The 26604-nt window shown below is 36.5% G+C and overlaps 1 protein-coding gene, 1 long non-coding RNA gene and 1 pseudogene across 3 annotated transcripts; 2 read left to right on the top strand and 1 right to left on the bottom strand.

The window, feature by feature from the left end:
• Nucleotides 1-364: 364 nt before the first annotated feature.
• On the top strand, nt 365-10700 carry LOC110736491 (protein EFR3 homolog A-like). Of its 2 annotated transcripts, XM_021916710.1 has the most exons (21): nt 365-639; nt 1124-1261; nt 1971-2045; nt 2152-2267; nt 2936-3050; nt 3709-3837; nt 3944-3991; nt 5193-5383; nt 5527-5723; nt 6505-6788; nt 6892-7035; nt 7185-7550; nt 7689-7838; nt 8125-8203; nt 8285-8325; nt 8371-8409; nt 8824-9015; nt 9112-9252; nt 9343-9474; nt 9630-9821; nt 10238-10700. In XM_021916710.1, exons 2-21 carry the CDS (start codon nt 1127-1129, stop codon nt 10382-10384), a joined length of 2913 nt encoding a protein of 970 aa, XP_021772402.1. In that variant the 5' UTR covers nt 365-639; nt 1124-1126; the 3' UTR covers nt 10385-10700. The 2 variants fall into 2 exon arrangements, with proteins under 2 accessions (XP_021772402.1, XP_021772401.1); XM_021916709.1 differs by having other exon boundaries at nt 366-639; nt 8285-8409.
• Nucleotides 10701-14904: 4204 nt separating this feature from the next.
• LOC110737234 lies at nt 14905-24605 on the top strand (annotated as a pseudogene).
• On the bottom strand, nt 18123-19247 carry LOC110736494. Its single transcript, XR_002514245.1, has 3 exons — nt 18690-19247; nt 18515-18596; nt 18123-18421 (listed from the first exon to the last, which is right to left on the bottom strand). It is a non-coding gene; the product is annotated as an uncharacterized LOC110736494 (long non-coding RNA).
• Nucleotides 24606-26604: the final 1999 nt, after the last annotated feature.

The raw sequence follows: 26604 nt of genomic DNA on the forward strand, positions 1-26604 counted from the left end.
ACGAAACAATAGAAGACATGATTTGAAACTCATCAAGCGATACTTAATGGTACTTTTAAGTAGGGATCCCTGTATCTTTTTTCATACTATAAGTGTCTGACTTGTAAGGCTATGTTCAATTCACATGATCTGATCTGATTTGATTTTCAGATTTGACCAAACTTTAACCTAATTCCTAAGATGTAAATGAACAAATGAGATAAGATTAGATTCATATTAATATGTACAACTACTTTTCAAATATGTACTTGTGACTTAAAAAACAAAAAAAGAAGAGAGACTTTACCCATTATTATGTAAAAAAATTAGACCAAATATTTTTTTCCCCTTTCCCAAAATGCTCAAAAAGAGGAGGAAAATGCAAACTCTCTAGAGTGAATTACTGAAATGCAAACAAAGTGATGACAATCACGTGACATTTCTCTTTTAATTTTTGCCTCGAACCACGCGCTCATTTCTTCATCTCTCTTCTCCTGTGTGTCAGCCTTTTGATTCTTCATTCTACATTTAGCTCTTGCTTCATTTTCAAATTTTTCAATTGAATTCAATTTTCTCCCTAAAAGATTATTTTTTAAAGGAGAAAAAACCCCTTTTAGCAGGGGTCTTCATCTCCTTTCACTCCCTCAGATCTGTTGCTGTGTAAGTTTCTTCACCCCCTCTCTCTCTCTCTCTCTTTTTTTTTTTTTTTTTTTTTTTATTATTATTATTTTTTTATTTCATTATTTTTCCCTGTAAAACTTTCTTCTTCTAAATTGCATTTTGTGTTTGATTATACCATACAAAAAAAGGGTTTAATTTGTTTTAGAAAAATAACAACGAAACAATTTCTGAGTATGTAATTTTTTCTCTGTTCTCGGTGCTCTTTTACAGACATTTTTGGCGATTTCTGGGTATATTTTTTTTTCCTGGGTTTTTGCTCTTTTTTCTGTTTCATCAGAAAAATGTTAATGGATTTTGAGCTTCACAGTTACAGAAAACAGTACTTGAAACAATTTGTCACACTAATCTTATTTTTTTCTGCTCAAATTTTTTGTTGTTGTACATTGTTATACTAATTTCTGATTTATTTTCAGTAATTAGTGAGTAAGTTTTTGATAATGTGATTGAATTTGGGAAAATGCAGGAAATGGGGTTTATATCCAGGAAATTATTTCCAGCATGTGGAAGCATGTGTGTATGTTGTCCTGCTCTAAGGTCCAGGTCCAGGCAACCTGTTAAGCGCTACAAAAAGTTGATTGCTGATATATTCCCCAAGTCTCCTGTGAGTTTGCAAATTTACATTACATTTTAGAAAATTCCCACATTATAATATTTTTTGGGTGCAATGTAATTGTGTAGTAGCTACTGTTTTTGGAGATGGTTAGTTGTTGTTTGGGGTTTGAATTAAAATCATCAAAAAGTGACTGATTATGTTGGTTTATGTTAATATAGATATATGATATGCATAATTGTTTTTATTGTTGGTGTTGTACTTAGAAGCTTTGATTTATGACTACTATAACTGTTTGAGACGATATATATTTTGAATGTAAAGAGTTTCTGATAATTCTGTACTGTGAGAGAACAAGGTCTTTTGCTTGTCAAGTGTCAACTGTTTGCTCATTGATTTTCTTAGAATGTTGTTTATATCACCTGAATTTGTGATATTGAGAATACATTGCAGCTGCCAAGTATAGATGATAACCAGTGGAGAACGAAAGGTTTGATGATTTTTTGAGATAATGTTTATAGGATCCGTATGGAACTGGAAAATGCAAAAGCTTGCATTATTGAGATTCTATATTTGTGTTTGTTTCAGTAAGAATGGTGTAATTCACTATACCTTCTTCTGGAACAGCAATGCTTCACTGATACTTGAGTGATGGTGTTAATTCATTTGTATCATTTTTGGAGAACTCTAGTAGCTATCCTCTTTCCTTGTTTCTTCATCAGCAGAAAGCGTAATATTTCAGTTCTTTCTCCATGTGCAGGATGGCCAGCCAAACGAACGGAAGCTTGTAAAGTTGTGTGAGTATGCTGCTAAGAATCCTATTCGTATCCCTAAGGTAATGATCTTAGAGTATGAGTTGTTTAGTTATTTGACTTTGACACTTTAATCTACCTTTTCATTGCTTGATAGATTTTCTGTTTGGGCCTGCAAAATCACTGTAGATTACAAAACAACTTGAAGAGAAATTCTTCAGAGAATTGCGATATGGACACCTGAAGACTGTTGGCATTGTTATGGAAGCTTATAAAAAGTTGCTCTGCATGTGTGGGAAACAAATGTAAGTTTGCTTGCCAATCAACATGTATATCAATTTTATGATTGCTGGTATTGGCGGGATCATTTGCTTAATGCTGGTTTTAGGTCCTGAGATAGGACCACCCATTCTTTAATTTTACTTGGAGCTGAATCGGGTAAAGGGTGTGAAATCAGTACTTTCTTTTTTAAAATTTTCTCCTTAGTCCTTTATGAAAAGTGTCACCTAAACTATTTGTCATAACAATGTCTAGATGAGAACTGAGCTAATATTTTTAAGAATTTTGTCCTCTATATGACTGTATTATCATTGTTGAGATACTGACAAATTACCAGATATGTTGAATTGTTAACTGACGGAAATCCTCTCCTATTCCCCTGATTTTATGATTTCATGATCCTCCTGTGTCATTGTCCATTGTTTAGTGACTTTCTTTGTAAGACTTTCCTTCTTTTGTTCCTTGTTATTCTGATAGTCTTATCTCTTATCATATACGTCTGCTTTAACTTGTTTACTTTGGTATTCATTGTCTGAATAATAGATATGTTGTTGAATCAGAACGAATTTGTTTTTAGTCACTTGTCAGCAATGTGATGTGCCTTTGTTGTTTTGCTCAGAATAGCCTTGGGTGTTAGTAAAGTTGACAATGGTTTAATGAGTACTAGGTGTAACTGCAATTGTTTTCTCTTTAGGGCATACTTTGCAGCAAGTCTGTTGCTTCTTAGTGATGAGGTTTTGGATCGCTCAAAGGAAGTTGATGTACAGGTAGCTGGATGCCAAACTTTAACTCGATTTATCTACAGTCAGGTAAAGTACAGACCTGTTTTTCATTGCTTCACGGGATTTCATATTGCATATTAGTAGAGTAAAATTTGTATTCTAAAGGAGCTTTGTTCACTGTTTTTTGTGAAGAGTTGTTTTAAGTAGTGAAGACTGAAGAGCATGCTTTTGGGCTTCAGCTTATGTCCACTTTTTTCATTTCTTTTCTTTTTTTCTTTTTCTTTCTTTCTTTCTTTTTTTTTTTTTATAGCTGACTTCACAATTTATTTTTTCCCACCTTGTTTTATTTTTAAAACCTTCCACTTGGTTTTTTGTGAATGTAAATGCGACGATTCACAGAATATCCTATAATTCACAGATGAAACCCATCAAATATCCACTTGAAGGCCAAGTTCATTTTGTTCACACTGTTTCTGAAGCTGAAAGGAATATCTAAATTTAAGTATTTTGTTAGTTTCACTTCAAGATGAATCTTTGATGTTTTTAAGCCTTAGTATGTAATAAACTTATAGATGGCTTATGGAACTGACCTTGTAAGATAGGAATCAATGAATCATTTTGAATTTTTTCTTTGTAAATTACACTTCTAGTTATTATCTGTGGTTGGTTTCCAGTATTTGAACTATTACTGCAATTATTTTTTTCCTGTAATGCGGTTTCTTACTAGAATTTGATACATGCCCAGACTGATGGCACTTATGCCCGCAATATCGCAACTTTTGTTAGCAAAGTGTGCATTTTAGCTCGGGAGTCCGGGGTTGAGCATCAAAAACATTCTTTGAGAGCCTCGTGCCTACAGTGCCTTTCAGCTATGGTAACTTCTCAACTTTTATCTTCACCGTATTAAATTTTGAATAATTCAGCATTACTTCTGATTTTTTTTGTTATTTCTCATCATTGTCTTGTAACTTAACTTGCAGATATGGTACATGGCTGAGTTTTCCAACATTTTTCACAATATAGATGAGGTGAGTAAACTCTCTAACTATCTCAAATTCCATAGTGTTTAAATATCTATGTGAGGACATATTTGGTTGGTGTATGGCTTGGGAGGGGATTCAAGTTTTTCAACCAATAGTCAGTTTACTGGAAGATTTTGGACGTGTAAAATTTTTAATGTTGGCTTGGGTGTGTTTACTAAGAACTTGAGAAGTCTTTACACCCCTACTTGTTGGGTTGTTTGGTTATAACTGTTGGCAATTACATAATATGCATACATAGCCTTGCTATGTTACCTTGTCTTTAGTTTTATGTTTGCTTTAACCTATTTGAAGGACTTATACTTGTTGCACCATGACTTTAAGTAGTTTATCATCACAAACATCTATTTTTAGGTTATTTGGAATTTTGGATAATGTTAAAAAAAAGGTACCAAAATGGTACCAGTTGTAAGAAAAAGTGCCAAAGCAGTAATATAAAAGATTTATGGTCGAGTATTAGGAGGAACTTAGGGATTTGGGGAAGGAATTTGGAGAGATGAATAAAAGGTTAGAGAAGAAGAAAGAAGTGAGGGTGGAGACCACTTAGAGAGGGAAATTTGTTCTTTTGTTTAGTTTTTGATATGTTATCATTACATTGGATACACTCTCTTGTTTGTTCTTTTGTTTGTAACAAAGTATATGGAGTACGATCTATAGAAAGCATCACTACAAGATATTGTACAAGTTACTAACTATCCTTATTGTTATTGATTCAACTAGGCTGTTATAGATAATGAATCAATGTTTAACTTGAGCCCTTAAGGGCTATATTTTTGTGTCTATTCCTTTTTTTTGTAATTTAAAGTATATATATATTGTATAGAAAATTGATGAATGCAGTTGAACCTAATTATTCTTGGAAAGTGACAGCAGCATGATGGGTAATGGCTATATAGAATTTGTGAGTAGCATTTGCTTGAGCTTTGTCTTGTTCGAGTAATACACCGTATGCTGTTTAATTGGAATTATTTGGTCCTCATTCCCAAATCTAGTTGTAACTACGGTTTATGTTTCCAAACAACTTTTGGTTATTTTTCTAAAAACTTGAGCTAGGTGTTGATTTTGCTATTGTAATAGTTAATTGATTGTTTTATTGACTATTCTAGTTCACATGTGTTACGTCTTGTTTTTCTACTGTTCAAGTAAAGAAAAGGTTATTTATACAGTTTAGTGTTGTTTCCAACCACAGATTGTGCAAGTCATATTGGACAACTATGAGGGAAATGTACACAATGAGGAAAGGGAAGAACCACGTCATCAGTGGGTGGATGAGGTTGTTAGATGTGCTGGAGGAGGTTGTGCTGTTGCTGGAGTTGCAAGTCCTTGCTGTACTGCTGTTAGGCCTCCTCCAGACAGGAAAAACATTGCCTCTTTGACAAAGTAATACAGCGTACTTTTTGTGAATGTGAATTATATTTTTATGTAATCAAATATTTTGAACATATTACCTCCTGGACTCGAATTGGATATTTTGTTCCATTTTTTGTTTATCCCCCAAGTACTTTTTTTTTTTTTAATTCCAGAGAGGAGATAGAGAATCCAAGAGTGTGGGCTCAAGTTGGTCTCCAACGATTGGCTGATCTTGCAAGAGAGAGCTCCACGATGCGTCAGGTTCTAGAGCCAATGTTTATATATTTTGATGCGGGGCGTCATTGGTCTACTCAGCAGGGTTTAGCTGTCACAATTCTTTGTGATATGTGCTATTTCATGGAAGTTCCAGGTACACTTGCTTCACAAATCACTTAGCTGATGTTTGTTGTTTTTTCAGTCTAGATGTTCTGGTAACATTCTTACACCTATCCTTTCAAAAAATAAAAAATATATAAAAATAAAGTTACAAAATTTTACATCTCAGTTATGGTTTTGTAACTCTTCATTTACCTCAAGTACCTCAGATCCTTGTCATGCTAACATGGGTATGGACACTCCGACACTTCATTTTGGGCTAAAATTATAGAAACAATTTAGCCTAAGACACTTGGACACGTACCCTTGCCTGACACTAGTATAGTAGCATCCAAGTTCATGTAACATAGGTTTAGTTCATATTCTTTGATTCAATGCTAGTGAGATATATGAATAATTATGGATTGCTGTAATATGGGGATTTTGATAGAAGCCAACAGGGGCCAAAGATGACTTAGATTTTGGGAGTTAAGATTGATATGAAGAATATAGCACTAGAAAGAAGTGAACAGTTAAAGAGGATCTTGGTAGATGTAGGAGACAGTCTTGGTTTATGCAGCTGACCCCATCCTTTTTGATGAAGGCTGTGGATTTTTTGTTGATTGTTGTAAAAATTATGCTTGTTCTTAATGGCTCGTTCAAGTTTACGTGTTTCTATTGTTATTTGCTAGTATGATAATATTATTGGTTCTTGTTCTGCAATTTCAGTCCATCTGAAATTTAGCAGGCACACTTGCTACTTGTTATGTGCGTTTGTTCTGCACTGCTAAGTTTTCTTTGTACCTTTGGTCTGTTTTTTTTTTTTGGTCTATCAGAAAATCAGCAAGTAATTTTAAATGGCATAATACGTCATATGGACCACAAAAATGTTGCACATGATCCACTAGTCAAGTCTTGCGTGGTCCAAGCTGCTGCGAATGTGGCACGGCAGATTAGGTCTGTTGCAACACTTTCTGATATTGGATTTGTTGGTGACTTGTTGAGACACTTGAGGAAGAGTCTGCAATCAATTGCTGGTCCTGTTCGAGAGGAAGAGATCAACTTGAATATCCACCTACAAAATTCAATTGAATCTTGCCTTCTTGAAATTGCAAAGGGGGTAAGTTTAATATTATAGGCATATAGTTCTTACCCTCTTTCATTCAGACTTTTCATCAACTTTTACCAACTAACTTCCCCATTGGACATATCCCTCCCTGCAGATTAAAGATGCAGATTCATTATTTTATCTTATGGTGATAGCATTGGAGAAGTTGCCTCCTGTTGGAGTTGTTGCCCGGGCAACCATGGGCTCAGTTTTAATTCTTGCTCATGTGTCAGTGGCTGTCCATTCCCATTTGCAGCTGGTAAAACTTATTGTTGAAATAAAATAATAAACAAATATATTGTTTTCTGCTGAACTTCCCTTCATTATTTGTCTCTCTTTTTGCACAATGAAGTAACATTTTATGCTATATGGCACTTATCCAGTTGTGATCCTGAATAATATTTGCAGGCCTTCCCAGAAGCGCTTCTGATTCAAATTTTGAAAGCTATGCTGCACACGGATACAGAAGCACGTGTTGTTGCTCATCAGATCTTTTCTGTTCTCTTATTTCCAAGCTCTTGGAGATCTTATGAAACAAGGAGATGGCAGTCCAACAGGAGATCCGCATTAGCATCAGTCACAGATTTACTTGATAAGCTTCGGAAAGAAAAGGATTTTACCGGAGAAAAGACTGTAGATGGTGGCTTAGATGAGGGTAAGGGTAGAGAAGTCCCGGAGGATGAGTTTAAACAGGGATGGAGATGGAGTTCCCCTAACTTCTATAAATTAAGCTCTATTATTGACCGGACAGCCGGAACAATCAGCATTCCTGAGGTATTAGTGTGGTGTAATTATTAAAGACGTTGTTCACTCTGCTTGTGTGAGAGTATAATCTTGCATTGTTGAAGTCAAATTTCAACTACTGCAAAAATCTTTATTGAGGTTTTTTCTAATAGCTCTGAATTATCGCAGGAAACTTGTATAATGAAGCTGAGTGAAGATCAGATTTTGCAACTGCTTTCTGGCTTTTGGATACAGGCCAATCTTTCAGATAATTTACCATCAAACTTTGAAGCAATAGCTCATTCTTATTGCTTGATGCTGATATCCTCGCACATTAAGGTGAAACCAATCCAAGAACCCTTCTTGTTAGCTCAACTTTGGTTCCTAATTTTTTGTTTCACTTTCCCTGTACTGCTGCTGTCAGAGACTATCATATCATGTTCCTTTGCATGAAGTGGGTCCATATTACAGTTGATTGATGAGTAACTTTGCCACAACATGTCCCACGGTTCATGAAAGCTTAGTGACCATTTATTTTTGCATGGATCAGAAGTCTAGAAAAGTTTCCCCCCCCCCCCCCCCGTTCTTTTGACTCACTCAGGACTAACCAAATTCTTGTATGCAGGACACAAATCACAGCGTTGTTGTGCGCTTTTTCCAGCTGCCCTTGTCCCTAAGAAATGTATCATTGCGTGGTGACAGCGGTATGGATATAACTCACAGTATATTATATATTTACATTTTTGAAAGTCAGTATGGTTAACAAAACTCTTTTGGAGTTGTAGGGATGATACCGTTTGCTTGCCGGAGATCAATGTTTATAACATCAACTGCTATGCTAATGTTTGCTGCCAGAATGTATGAGATGCTTGAGTTGAATGATCTGCTTAAGTCCCAAGTTCCATCTGATGTGAGTGTTAGATATGAGCACTGTATAATATTATCCTTGTTTATTCTTTGTGTTGTTTTAGATAAGTCCCATGTCCTGATTGGAGATGGCTGTTCTGGGGAAGTTATCCGTGTGTGTTATTTATAAGTTTTGACTCAGTCTGTTGTTTAAGTCAACAGACCAGTCTAGTTACTTCCACTTCAGCTTGCTGTTCTCCTTTTCAAAGTGAAATGCCAGCCTTTCTTTTCTTTTTATTTGGGTGGGTGGGGGGTAGGGGGGGGGGGTGTGGTTGGTTGTAATGGCAGCTAATCATAGCAATATTTCTGTTCATAATGTTTGGTGAGCTTGTTTGTTGGAAAATGACTACTTTATTATGATTTTTGGGGAAGGGTATCATTCTTGCGCTACTACTCTAATCTATTGGCTATCATGCAGGTTGATCCCTTTTTGGGCATCAATGAGGACCTTCTGGTGTATGTCAAACCTCAAGTCGACATTGGACAATATGGTTCAGCGATTGATAACCAAGCAGCCATTTCATTCCTCTCTGAATTACGAGAAAAGAATCTTGATCATGAGAAGATTACGCTGGACATCATAGTGCGATATCTTTGCTGTATAATAAAGGTATGTTTGGATGCTGATATTGTGAATGTTAGGTCATCATGTTATAACTTATTATTAACAGATTTGAGCAGAAAATTTCTGTTTATTTTCTTTTAGATAGAGGAAGAAGAGCTACTTAATCAACTATCTACCATGTTCACACCTGACGAGGCTTTCATCTTCGCCCCAAAAGAACTAAGAGAATTGGATCACACTCAGATCATTCGTCACCTGAATGATTCCCCTTCTCTGGATGGTGTATGTTGCATTGTGTACTGTCAGCTTAATTGCTTTTGCATCTTGACTAGTAGTCAAAATTTCTAAGTGACAAAAGTTATCATGTTGCAGGAATTATCGATAAGTTCAGTTGTTGAAGATGATGTGACAAGTTCTATGTCTGTTTTGAATATTTCTGGTCAAAGAGTGCCACATTCCCGTTCAGATTCTCATATTATGAGCATTGGACAACTGTTAGAATCGGTGAGTCTCTCCCTCCTTCAATTTCTCTTCTTTGAATGGCAAAGAATCCATTATATCACTGCATTGCAACCTGGATAGCCTGTGAAATGACCTCCTCATAATCTCCCAAATTACTTGTATTGTCATTTTACTGTGATTTCTGTGCGCATCTTCAGGCTCTTGAAGTGGCTGGACAAGTTTTTGGGACATCTGTATCGGCGTCTCCTCTATCATACAGTACCATGGCTGGTCAATGTGAAGCTCTTGAGGCGGGCACTAGGAAGAAGCTCTCCAATTGGTTGGCCCATGATAATTCCTCTTCTGGCGATGTTTCTCTTCCGTCTGATGGACCAACAGTAGTTGACCCGGTGAGCTTTGTTAAGATTCTATTGTGTTATAGTGCTTTATAGTAAGGTTTGCTTCATGTGGAACTTTTAGAAGCTTGCATACTTGCCCAAAAATCTCCTCTTTATTGTTTATGATTTTCACCACATTGTATTCTTCTTAAGAGTAATAATATTGTTTATTTCAAATAAACCCTGAACCTGCAATAATTTAGTTGATTGAGATTAAAGGTGCTACTGTCTTTAATTGGCATCTGATAATTTGTCCACTTTATGATGTTTTGGGCGAGGGTTAGATTGTGAAGGGCTAAAAAGAATAAAAAAAATCATTTAAAGAAATTATAACAAAAGGTGCTTTATGTAGACTAGCATAAAAGATTATTAGTTTGGAACAAGAAGTTCGTCAAATTTAATCCCAGTTGCTGTTTTTGTTACTATAGGTTTCGCCTCGTACAAATGGTGCACATGGAGAAATGGGATCTCATGAGCAGTTAAGTTCTTTGAGATTGCCTCCTGCCAGCCCTTTCGACAACTTCCTCCACGCAGTTTCGGGTCCAAGACCGATGTTAGCTGGACTATCCCCCTGAAGGAGTTGGAAACTAAAATTGTAGGCACTGAAGTGTAGTGAGCTAGGTATTAGTGTGTACCGAGGAGTAGTTTTCTGGCTGATCTCTGTTAACTAAGTAGGTGTAGGAGGTAACTACTTGCACAGCTATGTAGCTTAAGAATATGAGGATGCAGGTTCCCTGCCTTGTAATCTAATCTAATTGATGTCGTAGTGCCTTCTGATTGTTCTTTGCTCATAGTTAAGTCTTCTAACAGTTGTGTGATTGCTCTAGTAAAGTTAATGGCTGTCTGTTGAAAGTGGTTTATATTTTGAGCAGTATGATTTTCTCGATGAAAGGGTAACTTGCATTAACTCGTCTTTTGCTTTTCTCGCCTTAAACTTTTGTACCAAACTTTTAGGGAATTGAATTTGGGATGAAAGGTGTATTAGATTTGAAGAATTACGGAGTTAAGTATTAACACTGGGTATTTCTTATTTGGTGAAGAAGGGGGCCGGCAGACCCCCAAAGCAAAACCTAAAACAAAAACTCCACGAAATTAAAGCAAGAAAGTAAAAAAAAAAAAAAAAAAAAAAAAAAAAAAAAAAAAAAAAACAGGGGAGGTTGGAGGGAAAATTACCAAAGGAAGCTTAATTGAGAAACAATACTCCATAGTAGACGCGTGACAAAACTATTTACCAAAGCGTTTTACCCCATAACTGAAATGTTTTTAAAAAAACCCCTTAGTTGGCGTTTTTACCTTCAACATAAAACGCCAACCAGGTTGACGTTTTACCTGCAAGATACTAAAACCTACAGGTAATGCCTGCTGCCACTCCCACCACCAGTTCAACTACTGCCAACCACCACTTCCACCGCTACCAACCACTACTTCCACTACTCCCAACTAACACTAACCACCACAAACCACCACTTCATTCACCTACATCCAACAATTTAACAACCTTCATCCACCAGTTCCATAAAAATCATGAATGCGTACAGTAAAGTTGATAAATAGAAAAAAATCAGTTAAAAAAAGTCAATCATATTAATTATATTTGTTTATATACAACGTACTATAGAATCCGATTACAACAAACTAACAAAAGCAATTCTAAGATCCTGATTCATCTATTCGACGTAATTGCTCTCTATCAACTCGTGGTCTCCGACGACGAACGTAATGAGTTACAGTTTTGAAAGGATCTGGGGGAGGAGTTATGAAAGGATCTGGGGGAGGAGTCTGTTAACTGGATGACGATCCCTCCTGTGATAAGTATGGCACAGACATGGGTACGGTGAAATCCTCCGGGACTTCACCAAACTGCGAGGACGTTGTAGGGGAGGTGTGAGTCTGTCCCCTACTACTCTGGCCTACCTCACGGTCTGAATGTTGTTGGGAGCCTCCACCGTACTGTAGCTGTGATTGGTCCTGCCTCTAGATAAGATGACCATGACCATGTCTTTGTAAGCTAGTCACAGTCATCGCTTGAATTTCATCTATCTACGGTATGGTGGGATATGATATGCTCAAGACTCCTAGTGTATCATGTATAGCCAGCATATCAAACGCCTGCATAAGTCAACAATCAATCAATTTAATAATATCAGAAATTATAAATTGATAAAAAAAAAAATCCATCCAAAACTCACATATCCACTGATGTCTCCAAAAGCTGGCTAATAATGAGTTGAGGGTGGGATGTAGTTAGGGTTGATGAAGCGTCGAGTAATGCTCTTGTACCATACCATGTATGGATCGTTGATACTCCATATGGCCTTGAAAAGGCGCACCATCCACGACGTGCTGCAACCGCTGATCCCACATGTTAATGAAAGGGGCATGTTGAATTGCCCAGCTCATGTCCTGTGCAAGTGGACACTTGTGTCACACGTGGCAGGGACGACCTGGCGAATGCCAAACTGTCGCATGACTCTGTCGGGGAGGTGAGCCTCCATTACATCAAAACAGATGAGGACGGTCATGGCACGCCACTCCATCTGATCATCACGAAGATATGGGGGCATGGCATCGACTAAGTCAGCGACGTACGGATCCCACGTCATCTGCATTAACACGCGTAAGTAACATCATAATTAACTTATTGAAACAATGAACGGGGTGTTAAATTAGTTTTTATAGTGTAATTGATCACCTGTGACTCGCTCAGTTTGTCGAATGCGTCTCTGTAATATGGTAGACCCCTTGCTGCATGCACACGAGTAAGTCTCCGCACCAGCCACCTTACCAGCGTTTATGAGAAATTATTAGCAAAATAAAGCGGTATGTGGAAAATTTAACAACAAGTCATACATACCTGCAACTGTATGCTATGTCTGGTGGAAGGAGTGGCAGAGCCTCATATGCATGCTCCTGATCGTCTTCCTCCTCCTGGCCATCATGCCGTCGACGGCTAGCAGCCCTAGCTGGCCTACCAACGTGGATGTGCTCCCAAGCCCATAACTGTAATAAAAAACACAAGTTAAGTTTAGTCACCGTTAAGTACGTAATAGCTAAAAAATGGTGTGAAATTAAAGGGACTACCTGAAGCACAATCAAGGGACCGCCGATCTCCCATCTATCTCGCTGGGATGCTCTGCATAGATGGCGATACAAGGTCGCCAGACACGCACTACCCCAGCTGTAGTCACGTATCCGCTCCCCGGTGTTCTCTAACAGTTGTAGGTAGATCAACTGTATGTGACTACCACTCTTGTTACTAAATAACGATCCTATCAACATGAACATACGCTCGAGCGTATCTCTGAACGACTCCATCTTCAGCATCAGGAGGCAACACCCCAATTGTCTCTCGTAACCATATGTTTCTTAGCCCTCTGCCTCTAATATCGGTAACCTCGGGCCTTACCCCAACACCCTCTCAACAAGGCCACAAGGGTCTTGTATAATGGGCCTTGTCACTGCCCTACCACTTATTGGGAATCGTGTCAGTATCGCCACATCTCGGAGCGTGACGGTGGCCTCCCCAACTGGTAGATGAAAGGAGTGAGTCTCCTGTCTCCATCTCTCAATGAGCGCAGTAATTAGCGCTCGATCTATAGGTATGAAGGCCATCCTAAGAAATTCGCGAAAACCCACAACATCGATGTAATGTAGTACACGTGGGTCGACGACCCAATCTTCCACCGCCCTCGTGGTGCCTGCAAAGCAAGCACCGTGCTGGATCAACCTGTACAACAACAAAATTTACATTGTTAGATCAATTAACATAAAAATTGCCAAAAACATTAAAGATTTGGTAGCTGAAAACTTACTGACTGCTCCCATATGTCACGACTCCGATAGGTGCCTTAAAGTGTCAGAAGGGTCAGCTGGTCCTGGGTCAGCTCGTGGCGGTCCCTGATCGTGTCCCTCCATGATCTCTGTTCATTGCACAATGTAAAACAAGAAATCAGCTACATTCTAAGTGAAAACATACACACAACATGTTATTAAAATAAGACATAAACTAAGACCAATAACAGTCACCGCCCGTTTGTAACGGACAAGTTCTCTTATTGTGTCTTCCTGATGACAACGACCACATTTGCTTGGTGGACGGTTAGTCTCATCCATTTCATTTCATATACGCTTCAACTTTCGCCGACCATGTCCTCGGACCATGCTCTCATTAGGAATGATTTTAGGCCCTCTGTATGTCCTTCACGTCGTCTCACAAGGAATAGGCCAGAACTGTGGGGCATAAGTATTCGCATACGCCTCCAATCATAGGAAACTGTCCACCCATGGTTCTTCAGAAACTGAATACTTAAGACACACAGCTAGAACATGAGAACACGGTAGGTGAAATATCATAAGCTTGTTGCATTTACATGTTCTCAAATTGAAGTTAACGATATGCTTATAACCTCCTTTTCTGCCTATCCTCTCTCCTCGGTGTGTTTTCACTTGGTATAAACCAAGCTGACGGCTACAAACATCCACTGTATGGTATTTTGCTTTTCCGCTATTCTTCTCCAAAATGGAAGTGACCTTAGGTGAGTATGCATATCCGTCGGCACGCCTAGCAAGTGAACTATCACTTCTTATATTAAAATACTTGTTAACTCTGTGGAAAGTTAACTCGACCAGGGACATGATTGGCAGAAAACGAGCTCCTTTCAACACATTGTTAAATGTTTTGAGAAATTTGTAGTGCATATTCCATACTTACGACCAGCGTCATGAAACATGGACCACCTGCGAAACGGCACATCCATAATGTACTCTAGGAACTTGACACAAGATTCACCGATAGAACGCATATCTTCATCAAATTTTTGTTTTTTCTGCAAAATAATTATTGTCCGTGTACTTGCATGTATTGGAGAAGGGGAATCAAGTGAGAAAAGAAGAATTTGTGCGAAGAACCCTAAATCATGAAATCCCCAATTTCCCTAATTAATTTGTGCGAAGAATCCTAATTCATGAAATCCCCCAATTTCCCCCAATTAATTTGTGCGAAAAACCCTAATTCATTTAATCCTCCAATTTCCCCCAACATTCCAGGGTCACAAGAATAGTTTTTTCTGACAAAGATAAAATCTTTATCACTATTTTCAATTGTTACATCTTTTGGGAGCACATCAAACATACTTTGGATTAATGGCAGAGAAAATGAATTTGAGGAATTGTTCTATAGAAAAAATTGGGGGAAAACAGTAATGAAGGCACAATATAGCCATTATGTGGGTCCCAACCAGTGACGGAAAGTTCACCTGATTTGAAAAAAAGGTGAGAATCTGAATACTTTTTTAATTTAATTGGTGGTAAAATAAAAATAAAAAAAATAAAAAACTAACGGGTGGTTATTTTAAAATAGGTATGGTTTGTGGGTGGTTAATTAAAAATTTTCATATATTTTAATTTAATTTTATTGTTGCAATCCCTACCTTTTCTAAACATTCATACTATCGACTGTTATTTTAACACCCAATAAGGCAATACTAATCGATAGTTACTCGTAAGTCGTTACGTTGACAACTACGGAATGCCTGTTATTTGACCACTCTAATGGTACTTTTAACCAAACAGGACCTTGAAGATGCAGCAGCAACGCCTTGTCACCCTTCCATCTTCGTCTTGGCAAAATTTACTAGAAAACTGAAAGATGAAGATTCAAGCTCAGCGTTTTCATGCCGGTACATCTGTTTTTCTTCCTTTTTCCCTTTTCTCTTCCTCCTCCCCTTTTTATTTTCGAAAATTCTCCCATTTTTCCAGTAAAAGAATTGTTGCAATTGATGACCGTAATTTAATTCTCAATTCTGTTAGAGAACAATGCAAATTAGGGTTTTCCGATCTTAAACTTCCACAATCTCTCTTCAATCAATTGACCTCTTTGCGTCCTCTTCCTTCTATCATTGTTTTCTGTCAGCTTTTCACTGCCATTTCAAAATCGAAACATCTTCATCCCCATTCCACCATTATCTCTCTTTCCAGGCACCTTGAATACTGAGTGTTCGACCTAACAATTATTCCCTCGCCATTCTCGTCAATTCTTACTGCCATCTGGGCTGTATCGATTTCGGGTTTTCTCTTCTTGGTAAAAGGCTTAAGCTTGGGTATCCCCCTGATTGTGTTATCTTTACTACCTTAATTAATGGCTATGTCCACTGTGACAAGCTTCCACTAGCTGCTCAGTTATTAAATAAGATTATCAATTTAGGTTTCCAACCAAATATAGTTACATATGGTGCTATTTTCAAAGGCCTTTGTAGAATAGGCGACAATGCCAGTGCTCTCACTTTGCTTACCAAAATGCATTCTGCTGCTCATTGTAAGCCTAACCTTGTCATATACAACACTATTATTGATAGTCTCTGTAAGGACAGCTTATTACAACAAGCTATGGACCTCTTCTCCGCTATCAAAACCGATGGCATTCAACCTAATGTTGTCACCTATACTTCCTTGATTCGAGGCCTCTACAATACTGGATGCAGGGAAGAGGCTAAGGCTGTGTTGACTGAGATGTTAAAGACCAACATAGCGCCTACTGTTGTGACCTACAGCACGCTGGTTGACATGTTTTGTAAAGATGGGAATGTTAAGGAAGCACAAGCCACATTGCAGCTCATGACTCATAAAGGTGTTACTCCAAACATCTTTACTTACAATGCTTTACTTGATGGTTATTGTTTGCGTGGTCAAATGAGAGATGCAAAAAAGCTACTTGATATCATGGCCCAAAATGGTTGTGAGCCTGATCTTGTAAGTTTGAATTCTATGATCAATGGATATGTCAAACTCAAAAACATTGACAAGGCTCTTACTGTATTAGAAAATATGTTTCAGAAAGGAATAACACCAGATGTTGTAACCTTTAACACCCTTATGGATGGCTCGTGTAAAGCCAATAGACTTACACTTGCACGCCAGTTGTTCACAGATATGCAAGCTCACGGAGTTACTCCTGATGTTGTCACATATAATTCATTGATTGATGGCCTATGTAAATGTAAACGGCTTGATGAGGCAGTGGGATTACTTGAAGATATGGAGGATAAAGGCATTAAGCCTACTACTGTCACTTACAATATCCTAATGGACAGCTTGTGTGAGGCTGGGCAACTTGAAGATGCAGCAAAAATCTTCTCTGATCTTGTGTCAAAAGGGTTTGCAGCCTAGTCTTAAAACATACAATATTTTAGTTAAAGGCTTTTGCAAGAAGGGGTTAATGAATGATGCTGATGATGTTTTGAGTAAAATGGAGAAAGATGGTTATTTACCCGATGCTATTACCTACAATACGCTCATCAGAGGATATATTCTTAGTAATGACTTTTCCAAGGCATTATACTATCGTGATCTCATGGTTAGCAAAGGATTTGAATCTGATGCACACACCTTTTTTATTTGTTGACTTCTTGTCTATCGGTAACTTAAGTCTCTCATCCAAGGGCTTACTTCAGAAGTTTATCAAGATAATTGTATTTTATGTCTTCATAGTTAGATTGTAGATTTGTAATGGCTATGGGCTTCACTTTAATTGTAGTATACTGCTGGTGTATGTGATGAGAAATATATTATAGTGAATCTGTTTCATTTGAGCCAAGTCTGATGTACTTCACAATTACTGATAGGTTCTTACAAGTCTCTGAACTTAAATTACTGTGGTTTATATTTCGGGTTGGTTTTAAATTGCAACATTCTTAATTATAAAGTATTATGTACAGTATTATTTTTCAATGGAGTCTTTATTTATCTTGCATCAGGACTTTTGAAGTTACTTTACGGTATAATATTGTTGTCTAGCTAATTCACCATTCAAGGCATATGCGATTTTTCAATATTTACATTGATAAGATTTGGCCTTCAGGCATGAACTAATTCTGAACTCACTCACCAATTTCAAGTTTCAAGTAAAAATCAGTCCAAAGTAGATGCGATTAGTAACCTTTGGTTCTCCCTAGTACCCTCCCGATTTCTGAGCGAAAAATGCTCGAGAACACCAATGATCAACTTTTATACACCAAGGAAAAATAGAGAGGGTCTATACTCTATACAACATTGTTTAAGTTAATAAACCTTATTTGACATTAAAATACTACACAAGCAGTGCCTTCTTATTTGTTAAGTATCAATTGATTTCTCATACATCCAAGCTTCTTACCAAGTCATTTGTTAATTATATTACGAATGACAAAAAAAGTGAGTCGCAACCATTGGGCTATAATTCTATATCACAACATACACTTCAGATTAAAGTTGGATGTTACTTTCGGTGATAAATTACAACCAGTTAGTAATAGAACCATAGTAAAAAAGACGGCCATATTCAGGTCTTGTGCAGGACTTGCAATTGTTCATTTCTCTCTCTAAAAGCTGCTTTTACAACATAGGGTGTAAGGGGTAAAAAAGATACTAACACAGAAGGGGGCACCAGACAATATATAAAAGGAGTAAAAAGGAACAGATACTCAGACTACGAAACCACATCTTCCATAATAATAATGATTCCCTCTGCTCTTCATTATCTCATCAAATTTGATTTCACAATCCAAGAAATGGACATTGCTTCCTTGCATGCTCGGGGATCAATCGGACAACTGTTTCTGCTGGCACTCCTTTCAACTCTGTACAGTGTTGCGATAAAGAGAAAAAGTCAGCTCAAATCTTAGATGGAGTAGTGGCACAACAACATAGTCTTTCCTTTGATCAATTCTTACCATGAGGCTTCAAGTTAAACAACGGGGGAAGAAAGCGACCATTTGGCAAGCAGATATAAGATATATTATGCTCGCCTTTTATCTGCAGGTGAGGAGATGGTATTTAGATGGCATAACCCAAAGGTAACATACATCTGAAGTAATGTGATGACTAAAAACAAATTTACCCACATACCAGAACTTTTGCACTTCCAAAGTCACAAAGCTTCAGATCGGGTCAAATTTTAAAGTTGAATCATGCTATATTATTATGTTCACGCAAAACCAAATCTGAAACGGATATTTGTACCTCTTGTCCTGAAGAACCTTTTTTATAGCCACAGTTTCCCCTGTTTCTAAGCACTTTGCCTACACGAGTATAAGAACACAAATTAGCAAACTAAGAACAAATGTTTCAGAAAGGAATAACACCAGATCTTGTAACCTATAACACTCTTATTGATGGCCTGTGTAAAGCCAACAGACTGACACTTGCACGCCAGTTGCTCACAGATATGCAATTTCACGGAGAAACTCCCGATGTTGTCACATATAATTCATTGCTTGATGGCCTGTGTAAAAGTAAACAACTTGATGAAGCAGTGGCATTACTTGAAGATATGGACGATAAAGGTATCAAGCCTACTACTGTCACTTATAATATCCTTATGGACAGCTTGTGTGAGGCTGGGCAACTTGAAGATGCAGCAAAAATCTTCTCTGATCTTGTGTCAAAGGGTCTGCAGCCTAGTTTTAGAACATACAATCTATTAGTTAAAGGCTTTTGCAACCCCTTGGGTGTCAAACTAATTGCTTATACTAGGATATTGTGTTTACCCGTAACCCTAAACCCTGAAGTTTTTTAATTAATCAAATTTTCTTACACGATTACATGCATAGATAAAGTGTTTATAATGATAAGCTATATTGTCAAATTACCTTCATTTTGCTATGTTATTCGTATTAGAAATATGCGAAAAACCAATTAAAATAAGTATTAAAAAAAAAATCCCTATTTATAATAGTAATAATAATATTATTAATTTGTGCAGTACGTATCTATTATTTTTAATAATATGCATAAAATAACTTATATTTTATACTTAAACTATACCTTATGAGTTATAATATAGACATCTAGATTACTCATGCAATACTCTTTTTTTTTTTTTTTTTTTTTTTTTTTTTTTAAGGAACATGCAATACTCTCTTTGTACCTATTTAGTTGACACACTTTAATTAGCACATGATTTATGCAATGATATAATTGATTGCACCTATAGTTGATCCTCAAATCCGAAGTTAACAAGAGAAAAAACTTTAGGTGTATTATTACCTTAGAAGGTGGCTTCAATGGAGGAGAGAGAAAGCTTGGAAGTGCGCTTCAATGGAGAACTGAAGAGTATGCTTCAATTGAGAACTGAAGAGTATGCTTCAATGGAGAAGAGAGAAAGAGAGAGAAGTTGCAGCGTAAAAGTGAAAAGCTCCAATTGGAAATGGTGGTGTGGGCTGGGAGTGGTGGCCGGCCGTTTTCGGAGGTTAAGGAGGGCGGCCGGCCGGATTTTGGTGGTGGCTCGGGGTAGGGGCTAGGGTTTCACGGTGGTTGGGGTGGCTAGGTTTTGTTTTTTCTTTTTTTTTTTTTAATTTTTTTATCCAATAAAAAAATGACACGTGTACAATGTGGGGCCCACTAATGGTTTTTTGGATGGAAAACGTTAATGGGTAGTGCTACCCAAACGTTTTCAAACTTGCGGTTAGTTGTACACAAATAAAAAAAAAAGGGTAGTTCTTCACAAATGAGCCTATGGTCCTGGTAGTTCTAGACAAAGTTCCCTAACATTATTTTTACATTTAGTCATTTTTGAAAAATACGAACTACCTAATATAAAAGGTATAATAAAAATGGGAAAAAGAAAATGGAAGATATTGGGATGATTATTAAAAAGGTATACGGAGTAATAAAAATGGAAAAAAAAAGGGAAGATATATGTTAACTAAATATGGAAAAAATATCTTAGGTTATATAATATTGTTTAAGAAGATATTGACAAAAAACAAAAATTTAAAAAAAAAAACATTTTGGGGGGAAAATTTTTAACCAAGAGATGACATGTGTCATTCCTAATGTCTGTTTTAGTATTATGTTATTGATTAAATATAGTCATGTATTTATTTGTTTGAATCATTTCAATGTAATTTCCATATATCAACAATTTATAATTCATAGCTATAAAACTAAATACTACAAAGTATATCATTTGTCAAAGTTTTGTGGCAAATGTGTCTATTAAAATGAGACAGATAAAAAAGAGTCATTGTACTTTTCTAGCTAGTCTTTCAATGCTTTTTTTAGAAATTATAAGTAATAAGTAAATTATTCCTACTCCGTATTTACTTATACTACACTTAAATACTTAATTAATCTTATATTTATCAGTATTTCCAATAACAATTTGCTACGTATCGAAAAAAAAAATTCATATGAACTCACTTAAGTAACCTATTCTTAAATAACTCTTCAATCTTCTCTCTCTTACTTTCACTTTTACTTTTCTCTCTCTTTACCTTTAAAATTTCATCCACAACCACTACCAATCAAAGCACCACCACCATGCAAACCACCACGATTCCGTCACCACCAAGCAAAGCCACCACAATTCCGTCGCCACCAAGGGTTGCAACCGACTACAAGAGACGATGTCAAGAAATCGAAAAGGTAAGGGGGTTGGCGATCAGGTACTTGTTTTACATTTTTTTTTTAATTTCAGTCGTTCCAGACGAACGCCTGAAATTTTAGAATGTTCCACGAAGGAACACGTGAAATTTTAGAATCTCCCCGGGAACATTCTAAAATTTCAGGCGTTTCCCCCCATAACATCCTAAAATTTCAGGCGTTTCCCCCCTTGAACGCCTGAAATTTTAGAATGTTCTAAGAGTGATTCCAAAATTTAAGGTGTTCTTTTTATGATTACGAAATAAAAATAAAAAATAATAAAAACCGACAAAAATTCAGAGCATTCACCGACTTCATATGCGCCGACGACCTTTCCAGTGGCGTCGTTGCTTCCTTAAACTCGTCCATTCACCATTTGCGCTAATTGGTGAAGAGTAAAGCAATTTTTTTAAAAAAAAAAATATGACGTGGTGGTTGTTCGTAGGTGATGGTTGTTTGGTGGTTGGGTGGGATAACAAGTTAGATAGTGGTTAATGAAAGTGAACGTGAAATAGGATACATTTTATATGGGGACATGTTTGTAAAGTCATGTTAAAATATGAACGTTACCTAGTAAATACCGAACGTGGTTTAGCAATTCACAAAAGGAAACTACAATGACCAGCATAATGCGAGCCAATGTGACAAGCTCAAATAAGAAAAACAATTTTGTTTCAAAAAAAAGAGAAAAACAATTGAAATATACTTGAAGCGGCACTTGTATACTCACTCTTAGAGATGAAGACGACATTCACAGCTCCAATTTTAAGCTCTTTTCCTTTCTTTCATGGCGTTCAAGGTATTTCCCTTCTTTCTTTCTCCCTTTTACATTCCAGACATTTCTCCTCCATTCCTATTATTCATGATCGTCTTCAATTTCTTAATTCTGTTAAACAACAATGCAATTTAGGGTTTTCCGATCTTAAACTTCCACAATCTCTCTTCCATCAATTGACTTCTTTGCGTCCTCTTCCTTCTGTTATCGTTTTCAATCAGCTCTTCACTGCCATTTCCAAATTAAAATGGCTTCGTCCTCATTCCACCATTATCTCTCTTTCCAGGAACCTTGAATTACTGGGTATTCGACCTGATATGCATTCTATTGGTATTCTTGCTACTTCTTACTGCCATTTGGGCTGCATCGATTTTGGGTTTTCACTTCTTGGTAAAATGCTTAAGCTTGGTTATCCCCTTGATTGTGTTATCTTTAACACCTTAATTAATGGCTATGTCCACTGTGGTAAGCTCCCCCCTAGCTACTCAGCTGCTGAATAAGATTCTGAAGTTGGGTTTCCAACTATTGTTACATATGGTGCTATTTTCAAAGGCCTTTGTAGAATCGGCGACAATGCCAGTGCTCTCACTTTGCTTACCAAAATGCATTCTGCTGCTCATTGTAAGCCTAACCTTGTCATATACAGCACTATTATTGATAGTCTCTGTAAGGACAGCTTATTACAACAAGCTATGGACCTCTTCTCCGCTATCAAAACCGATGGCATTCAACCTAATGTTGTCACCTATACTTCCTTGATTCGAGGCTTCTACAATTCTGGATGCAGGGAAGAGGCTAAGGGTTTGTTGACTGAGATGTTAAAGAGCAACATAGCACCTCATGTTGCGACCTACAACACGTTGGTTGACATGTTTTGTAAAGATGGTAATGTTGAGGAAGCGGAAGCGATTTTAAGACTCATGACTGACAAAGGTGTAGCTCCTGACATCATTACTTACGATGCTTTACTTGATGGTTATTGTTTGCGTGGTCAGATGGAAGATGCAGAAAAGCTACTTGATATCATGACCCAGAATGGTTGTGAGCCTAATGTTGTAAGTTTTAGTACTATGATCAATGGATATGTCAAACATAAAAACATTGACAAGGCTTTTACTGTATTAGAAGAAATGTTTCAGAAAGGAATAACACCAAATGTTGTAACCTACAACACCCTTATTGATGGCTTGTGTAAAGCCAATAGACTTGCACTTGCACGGAAGTTTTTCACAGATATGCAAGCTCATAGAGTTGCTCCTAATGAAGTCTCGTATAGTTCATTGCTTGATGGCCTATGTAAATGTAAGCGGCTTGATGAGGCAGTGGCATTACTTGAAGATATGGAGGATAAAGGCATTAAGCCTACTACTGTCACTTACAATATCCTAATGGACAGCTTGTGTGAGGCTGGGCAACTTGAAGATGCAGCAAAAATCTTCTCTGATCTTGTGTCAAAGGGTTTGCAGCCTAGTCTTAAAACATACAATATATTAGTTAAAGGCTTTTGCAAGAAGGGGTTAATGAATGATGCTGATGATGTTTTGAGTAAAATGGAGAAAGATGGTTATTTACCCGATGCTATTACCTACAATACGCTCATCAGAGGATATATTCTTAGTAATGACTTTTCCAAGGCATTATACTATCGTGATCTCATGGTTAGCAAAGGATTTGAATCTGATGCACATACTTTTTTTATTTGTTGACTCCTTGTCTATCGGTAACTTAAGTCTCTCATCCAAGGGCTTACTTCAGAAGTTTATCAAATGAATTGTAATGCAAGTTTTCTAGTATTTGAGATCTTGGACCTTGGATGTCAAACTAACTTTTGATGCTAGGGTGTCATTATGATCTTTATACAAAGTGACGTTCCTCCATTGTGGTCTTAAAATGCAAAACCATATGAGGAGTCGGGCAGAGCCTCAGATAAATGGTATGCACTTTGGTTTCCCATTTCTACTTTGTTCCAATTTTCAATATCTACTTTGTTGCATGTCTATGATTCTAGATTAGCTTATCCTGTAGGCAACTTCATTTGTTACCACTCTTATCAGACATGCTGGTCTTTGGATTATTTTTTTTAATCCTTATATATTTTACAGCAGATTAGGTTTAGAAAAATGGCCTAATAATTTGGAAACTTGTCATGCTTAAGTTAAATTTTACTGGACATTGAGTTGATCTAGCTTCTGATTCTATCACGATAAGCATCGGCTGTTGGATTTGAGATTACCTTTTTTTTTTTTTTTTTTTTTTTTCAATTCCTGTCACACAGGAAAAGATGGAAATATCTTGATTTTTGATGCTCTATACTTGGAACTTTGGAAGAATATAAAGAGATTGGAAATGGTTAGCTCTCTGATTGATACAGATCAGAAAAATATTGCTGGCCTCCTGGCTATCAAGATGGAACTTGCTCATTTTTTCCTGCTGCTCTGGTGCAACATTTCCTTATTCTTTGGGCAATAATTGTGCAATGATTGGTTTATAGTTCTGAAGTTACATGGACAAATCTATCACTAATTCATTATTAATATGGTAAGATTTGGCCTTTGGGCATGAAATAGCACAACTAGTTGAAGTTTCAAGTAAAAATTAGTCCATTGTAGATGTGATTTATAAGATTTTATTCAGACGATGTATATTCTTGTGTAGCGCAATAACAAGAAAATGAGGCGCAACCATTGAGCTAATATATATCACAACATACACTTCCAAAATTCTGTTTAAGGTTGGCTGTTACTTTCAATGATAGATCACAACCAGTTAAAAATGTAAACCATAGTAAAATAGAGACCCAAATTAAATTAATTAAACTTAGAAAGATTCTCATTGGATTTGTCATAATATTCATATTAATAAAGAATCTTTTAAATGTAAGACACACATTAGAAAATCCCATGAATAAAATCAAACTAAAGTTAATTACGGCGTATTATGTTAAGCTAAACCAATAGCTTAAGACTATTCTATTCCCTAAAGTAATTAATCAACCAAGTAAAATGTCACGATTTAGCCATAGTATTAGTATATTGCATGGCCAGAGTTTAGGATTATAGCAATTTAATGTGAGCACTTCTAATCCAACATATAAGTCGATGAAAATTTTCATTATACACCCGTATGGTACACTCGTTGATAAACAACAAACATTTATTGTAAAAACTACAATTTATTTTAAGATAAACCCACTACAAAGATACAATTTTTTTTTTTTTTTCAACATGGAAATAAAATTTATCAAATGGTAATAGAAGTTAAATATAAATGTTAAACTCAAATATTAACTCGGCAAAGCTTCTTTTATTGTACATATCACTTTTAAGTCATTGAAAATTAGATCAATGAGAAGGATGACGGTCCATTTTCATACATTATTGAGGAATGAAGAGATGGAGGGACCCCCATGTGATAGGGGTTCGATTCCTCATAGCCCCCACTCCCGTGATAGGGTGGGGGGCCCTCGTAATTTATCGTTAAAATAATAAAATCATACAATATAGTTGATAAAGAAATACGAAGTATTAGGGTATTGAATCTTTAAATGGAGTGATTTACTAAAGTTTTATGGATTTTTTTAAGGGAAAATAATTCTAATTTTTGCCCGTTTGCTCAAAATCCATAAATGATCCTAACCGGACACCAACCTGTTATAACTTATAAAGCAAGTTAAGTTAAAAATTTTAATATTTTTTTTTAAGAAAAATTTTAAAAAATAAAAATAAATAAATAAAAAAAAACCTCAGCCCCACCACCAGCCACGACCCTTCCCGAAACCCCCCACCTTTTCCCCTATTTGAGCAAACGGGCAAAATTTGAGATTATTATTACCAATTCTCGCATTTTAAAAGTTGAAGCACAATTTTCTAAAAAAAAAAAAAAAAAAAAGTTATTTTATTTCCTTAGTAAGCCTTGACTCTACTAATCAAAAAATTGTATTATGCTGTGTGCTGTAGTAAAGTTCATTGCTCTGTTTTTCCCCTCTCTTCTTATATACTGTATAGTGCATATTCTGAAATACTAGAAATCTCAAATTGTATTGTGGACTGATTTTCAAGTAATGCAGGAACCTTTATTGAAGTGTTTCTGATGACTTTGAATTATTGCAGGAAACTTATATAATGAAGCTGAGTGAAGATCAGTTGTTGCAATTGCTTTCTGTCGTTTGGATACTAGCCAATCTTTCAGATAATTTATCATCAAACTTTGAACAATAGCTCATTCTTATTGCTTGATGCTGATATCTTCACACTTAAAGGTTAAAATAATCCAAGAACTATTTTTAGCACAGCTTTGGTTCCCTTTTCTTTGTCTTGCTTTTCTTGTGCTGCTGTCATATATTTTAATGTTCCTTTGCATGAAGTGGGGAATGTCTTTGCCAAAATGTGTCCCATGATTCATGAAATCTTAGTAACCATTAATTGCATGGATCATTTCAGAAGTATAGCAACACCTTTTGTTTTTTACTCATACACTAGCCGAACTCTTATATGCATAATACAAATCAGATGGAACTTGGGAATTAAGCACATCATTCAACTCAACCATCTGATACATTATAGCTGCAAGCATTGGACAATTTGGCTATGCAATTGATAACCAATCAGCTATCTCTTTCCTCTC

Source organism: Chenopodium quinoa, unplaced genomic scaffold, assembly GCF_001683475.1.
Source record: "Chenopodium quinoa cultivar QQ74 unplaced genomic scaffold, ASM168347v1, whole genome shotgun sequence".
NCBI lineage: Eukaryota > Viridiplantae > Streptophyta > Magnoliopsida > Caryophyllales > Amaranthaceae > Chenopodium > Chenopodium quinoa.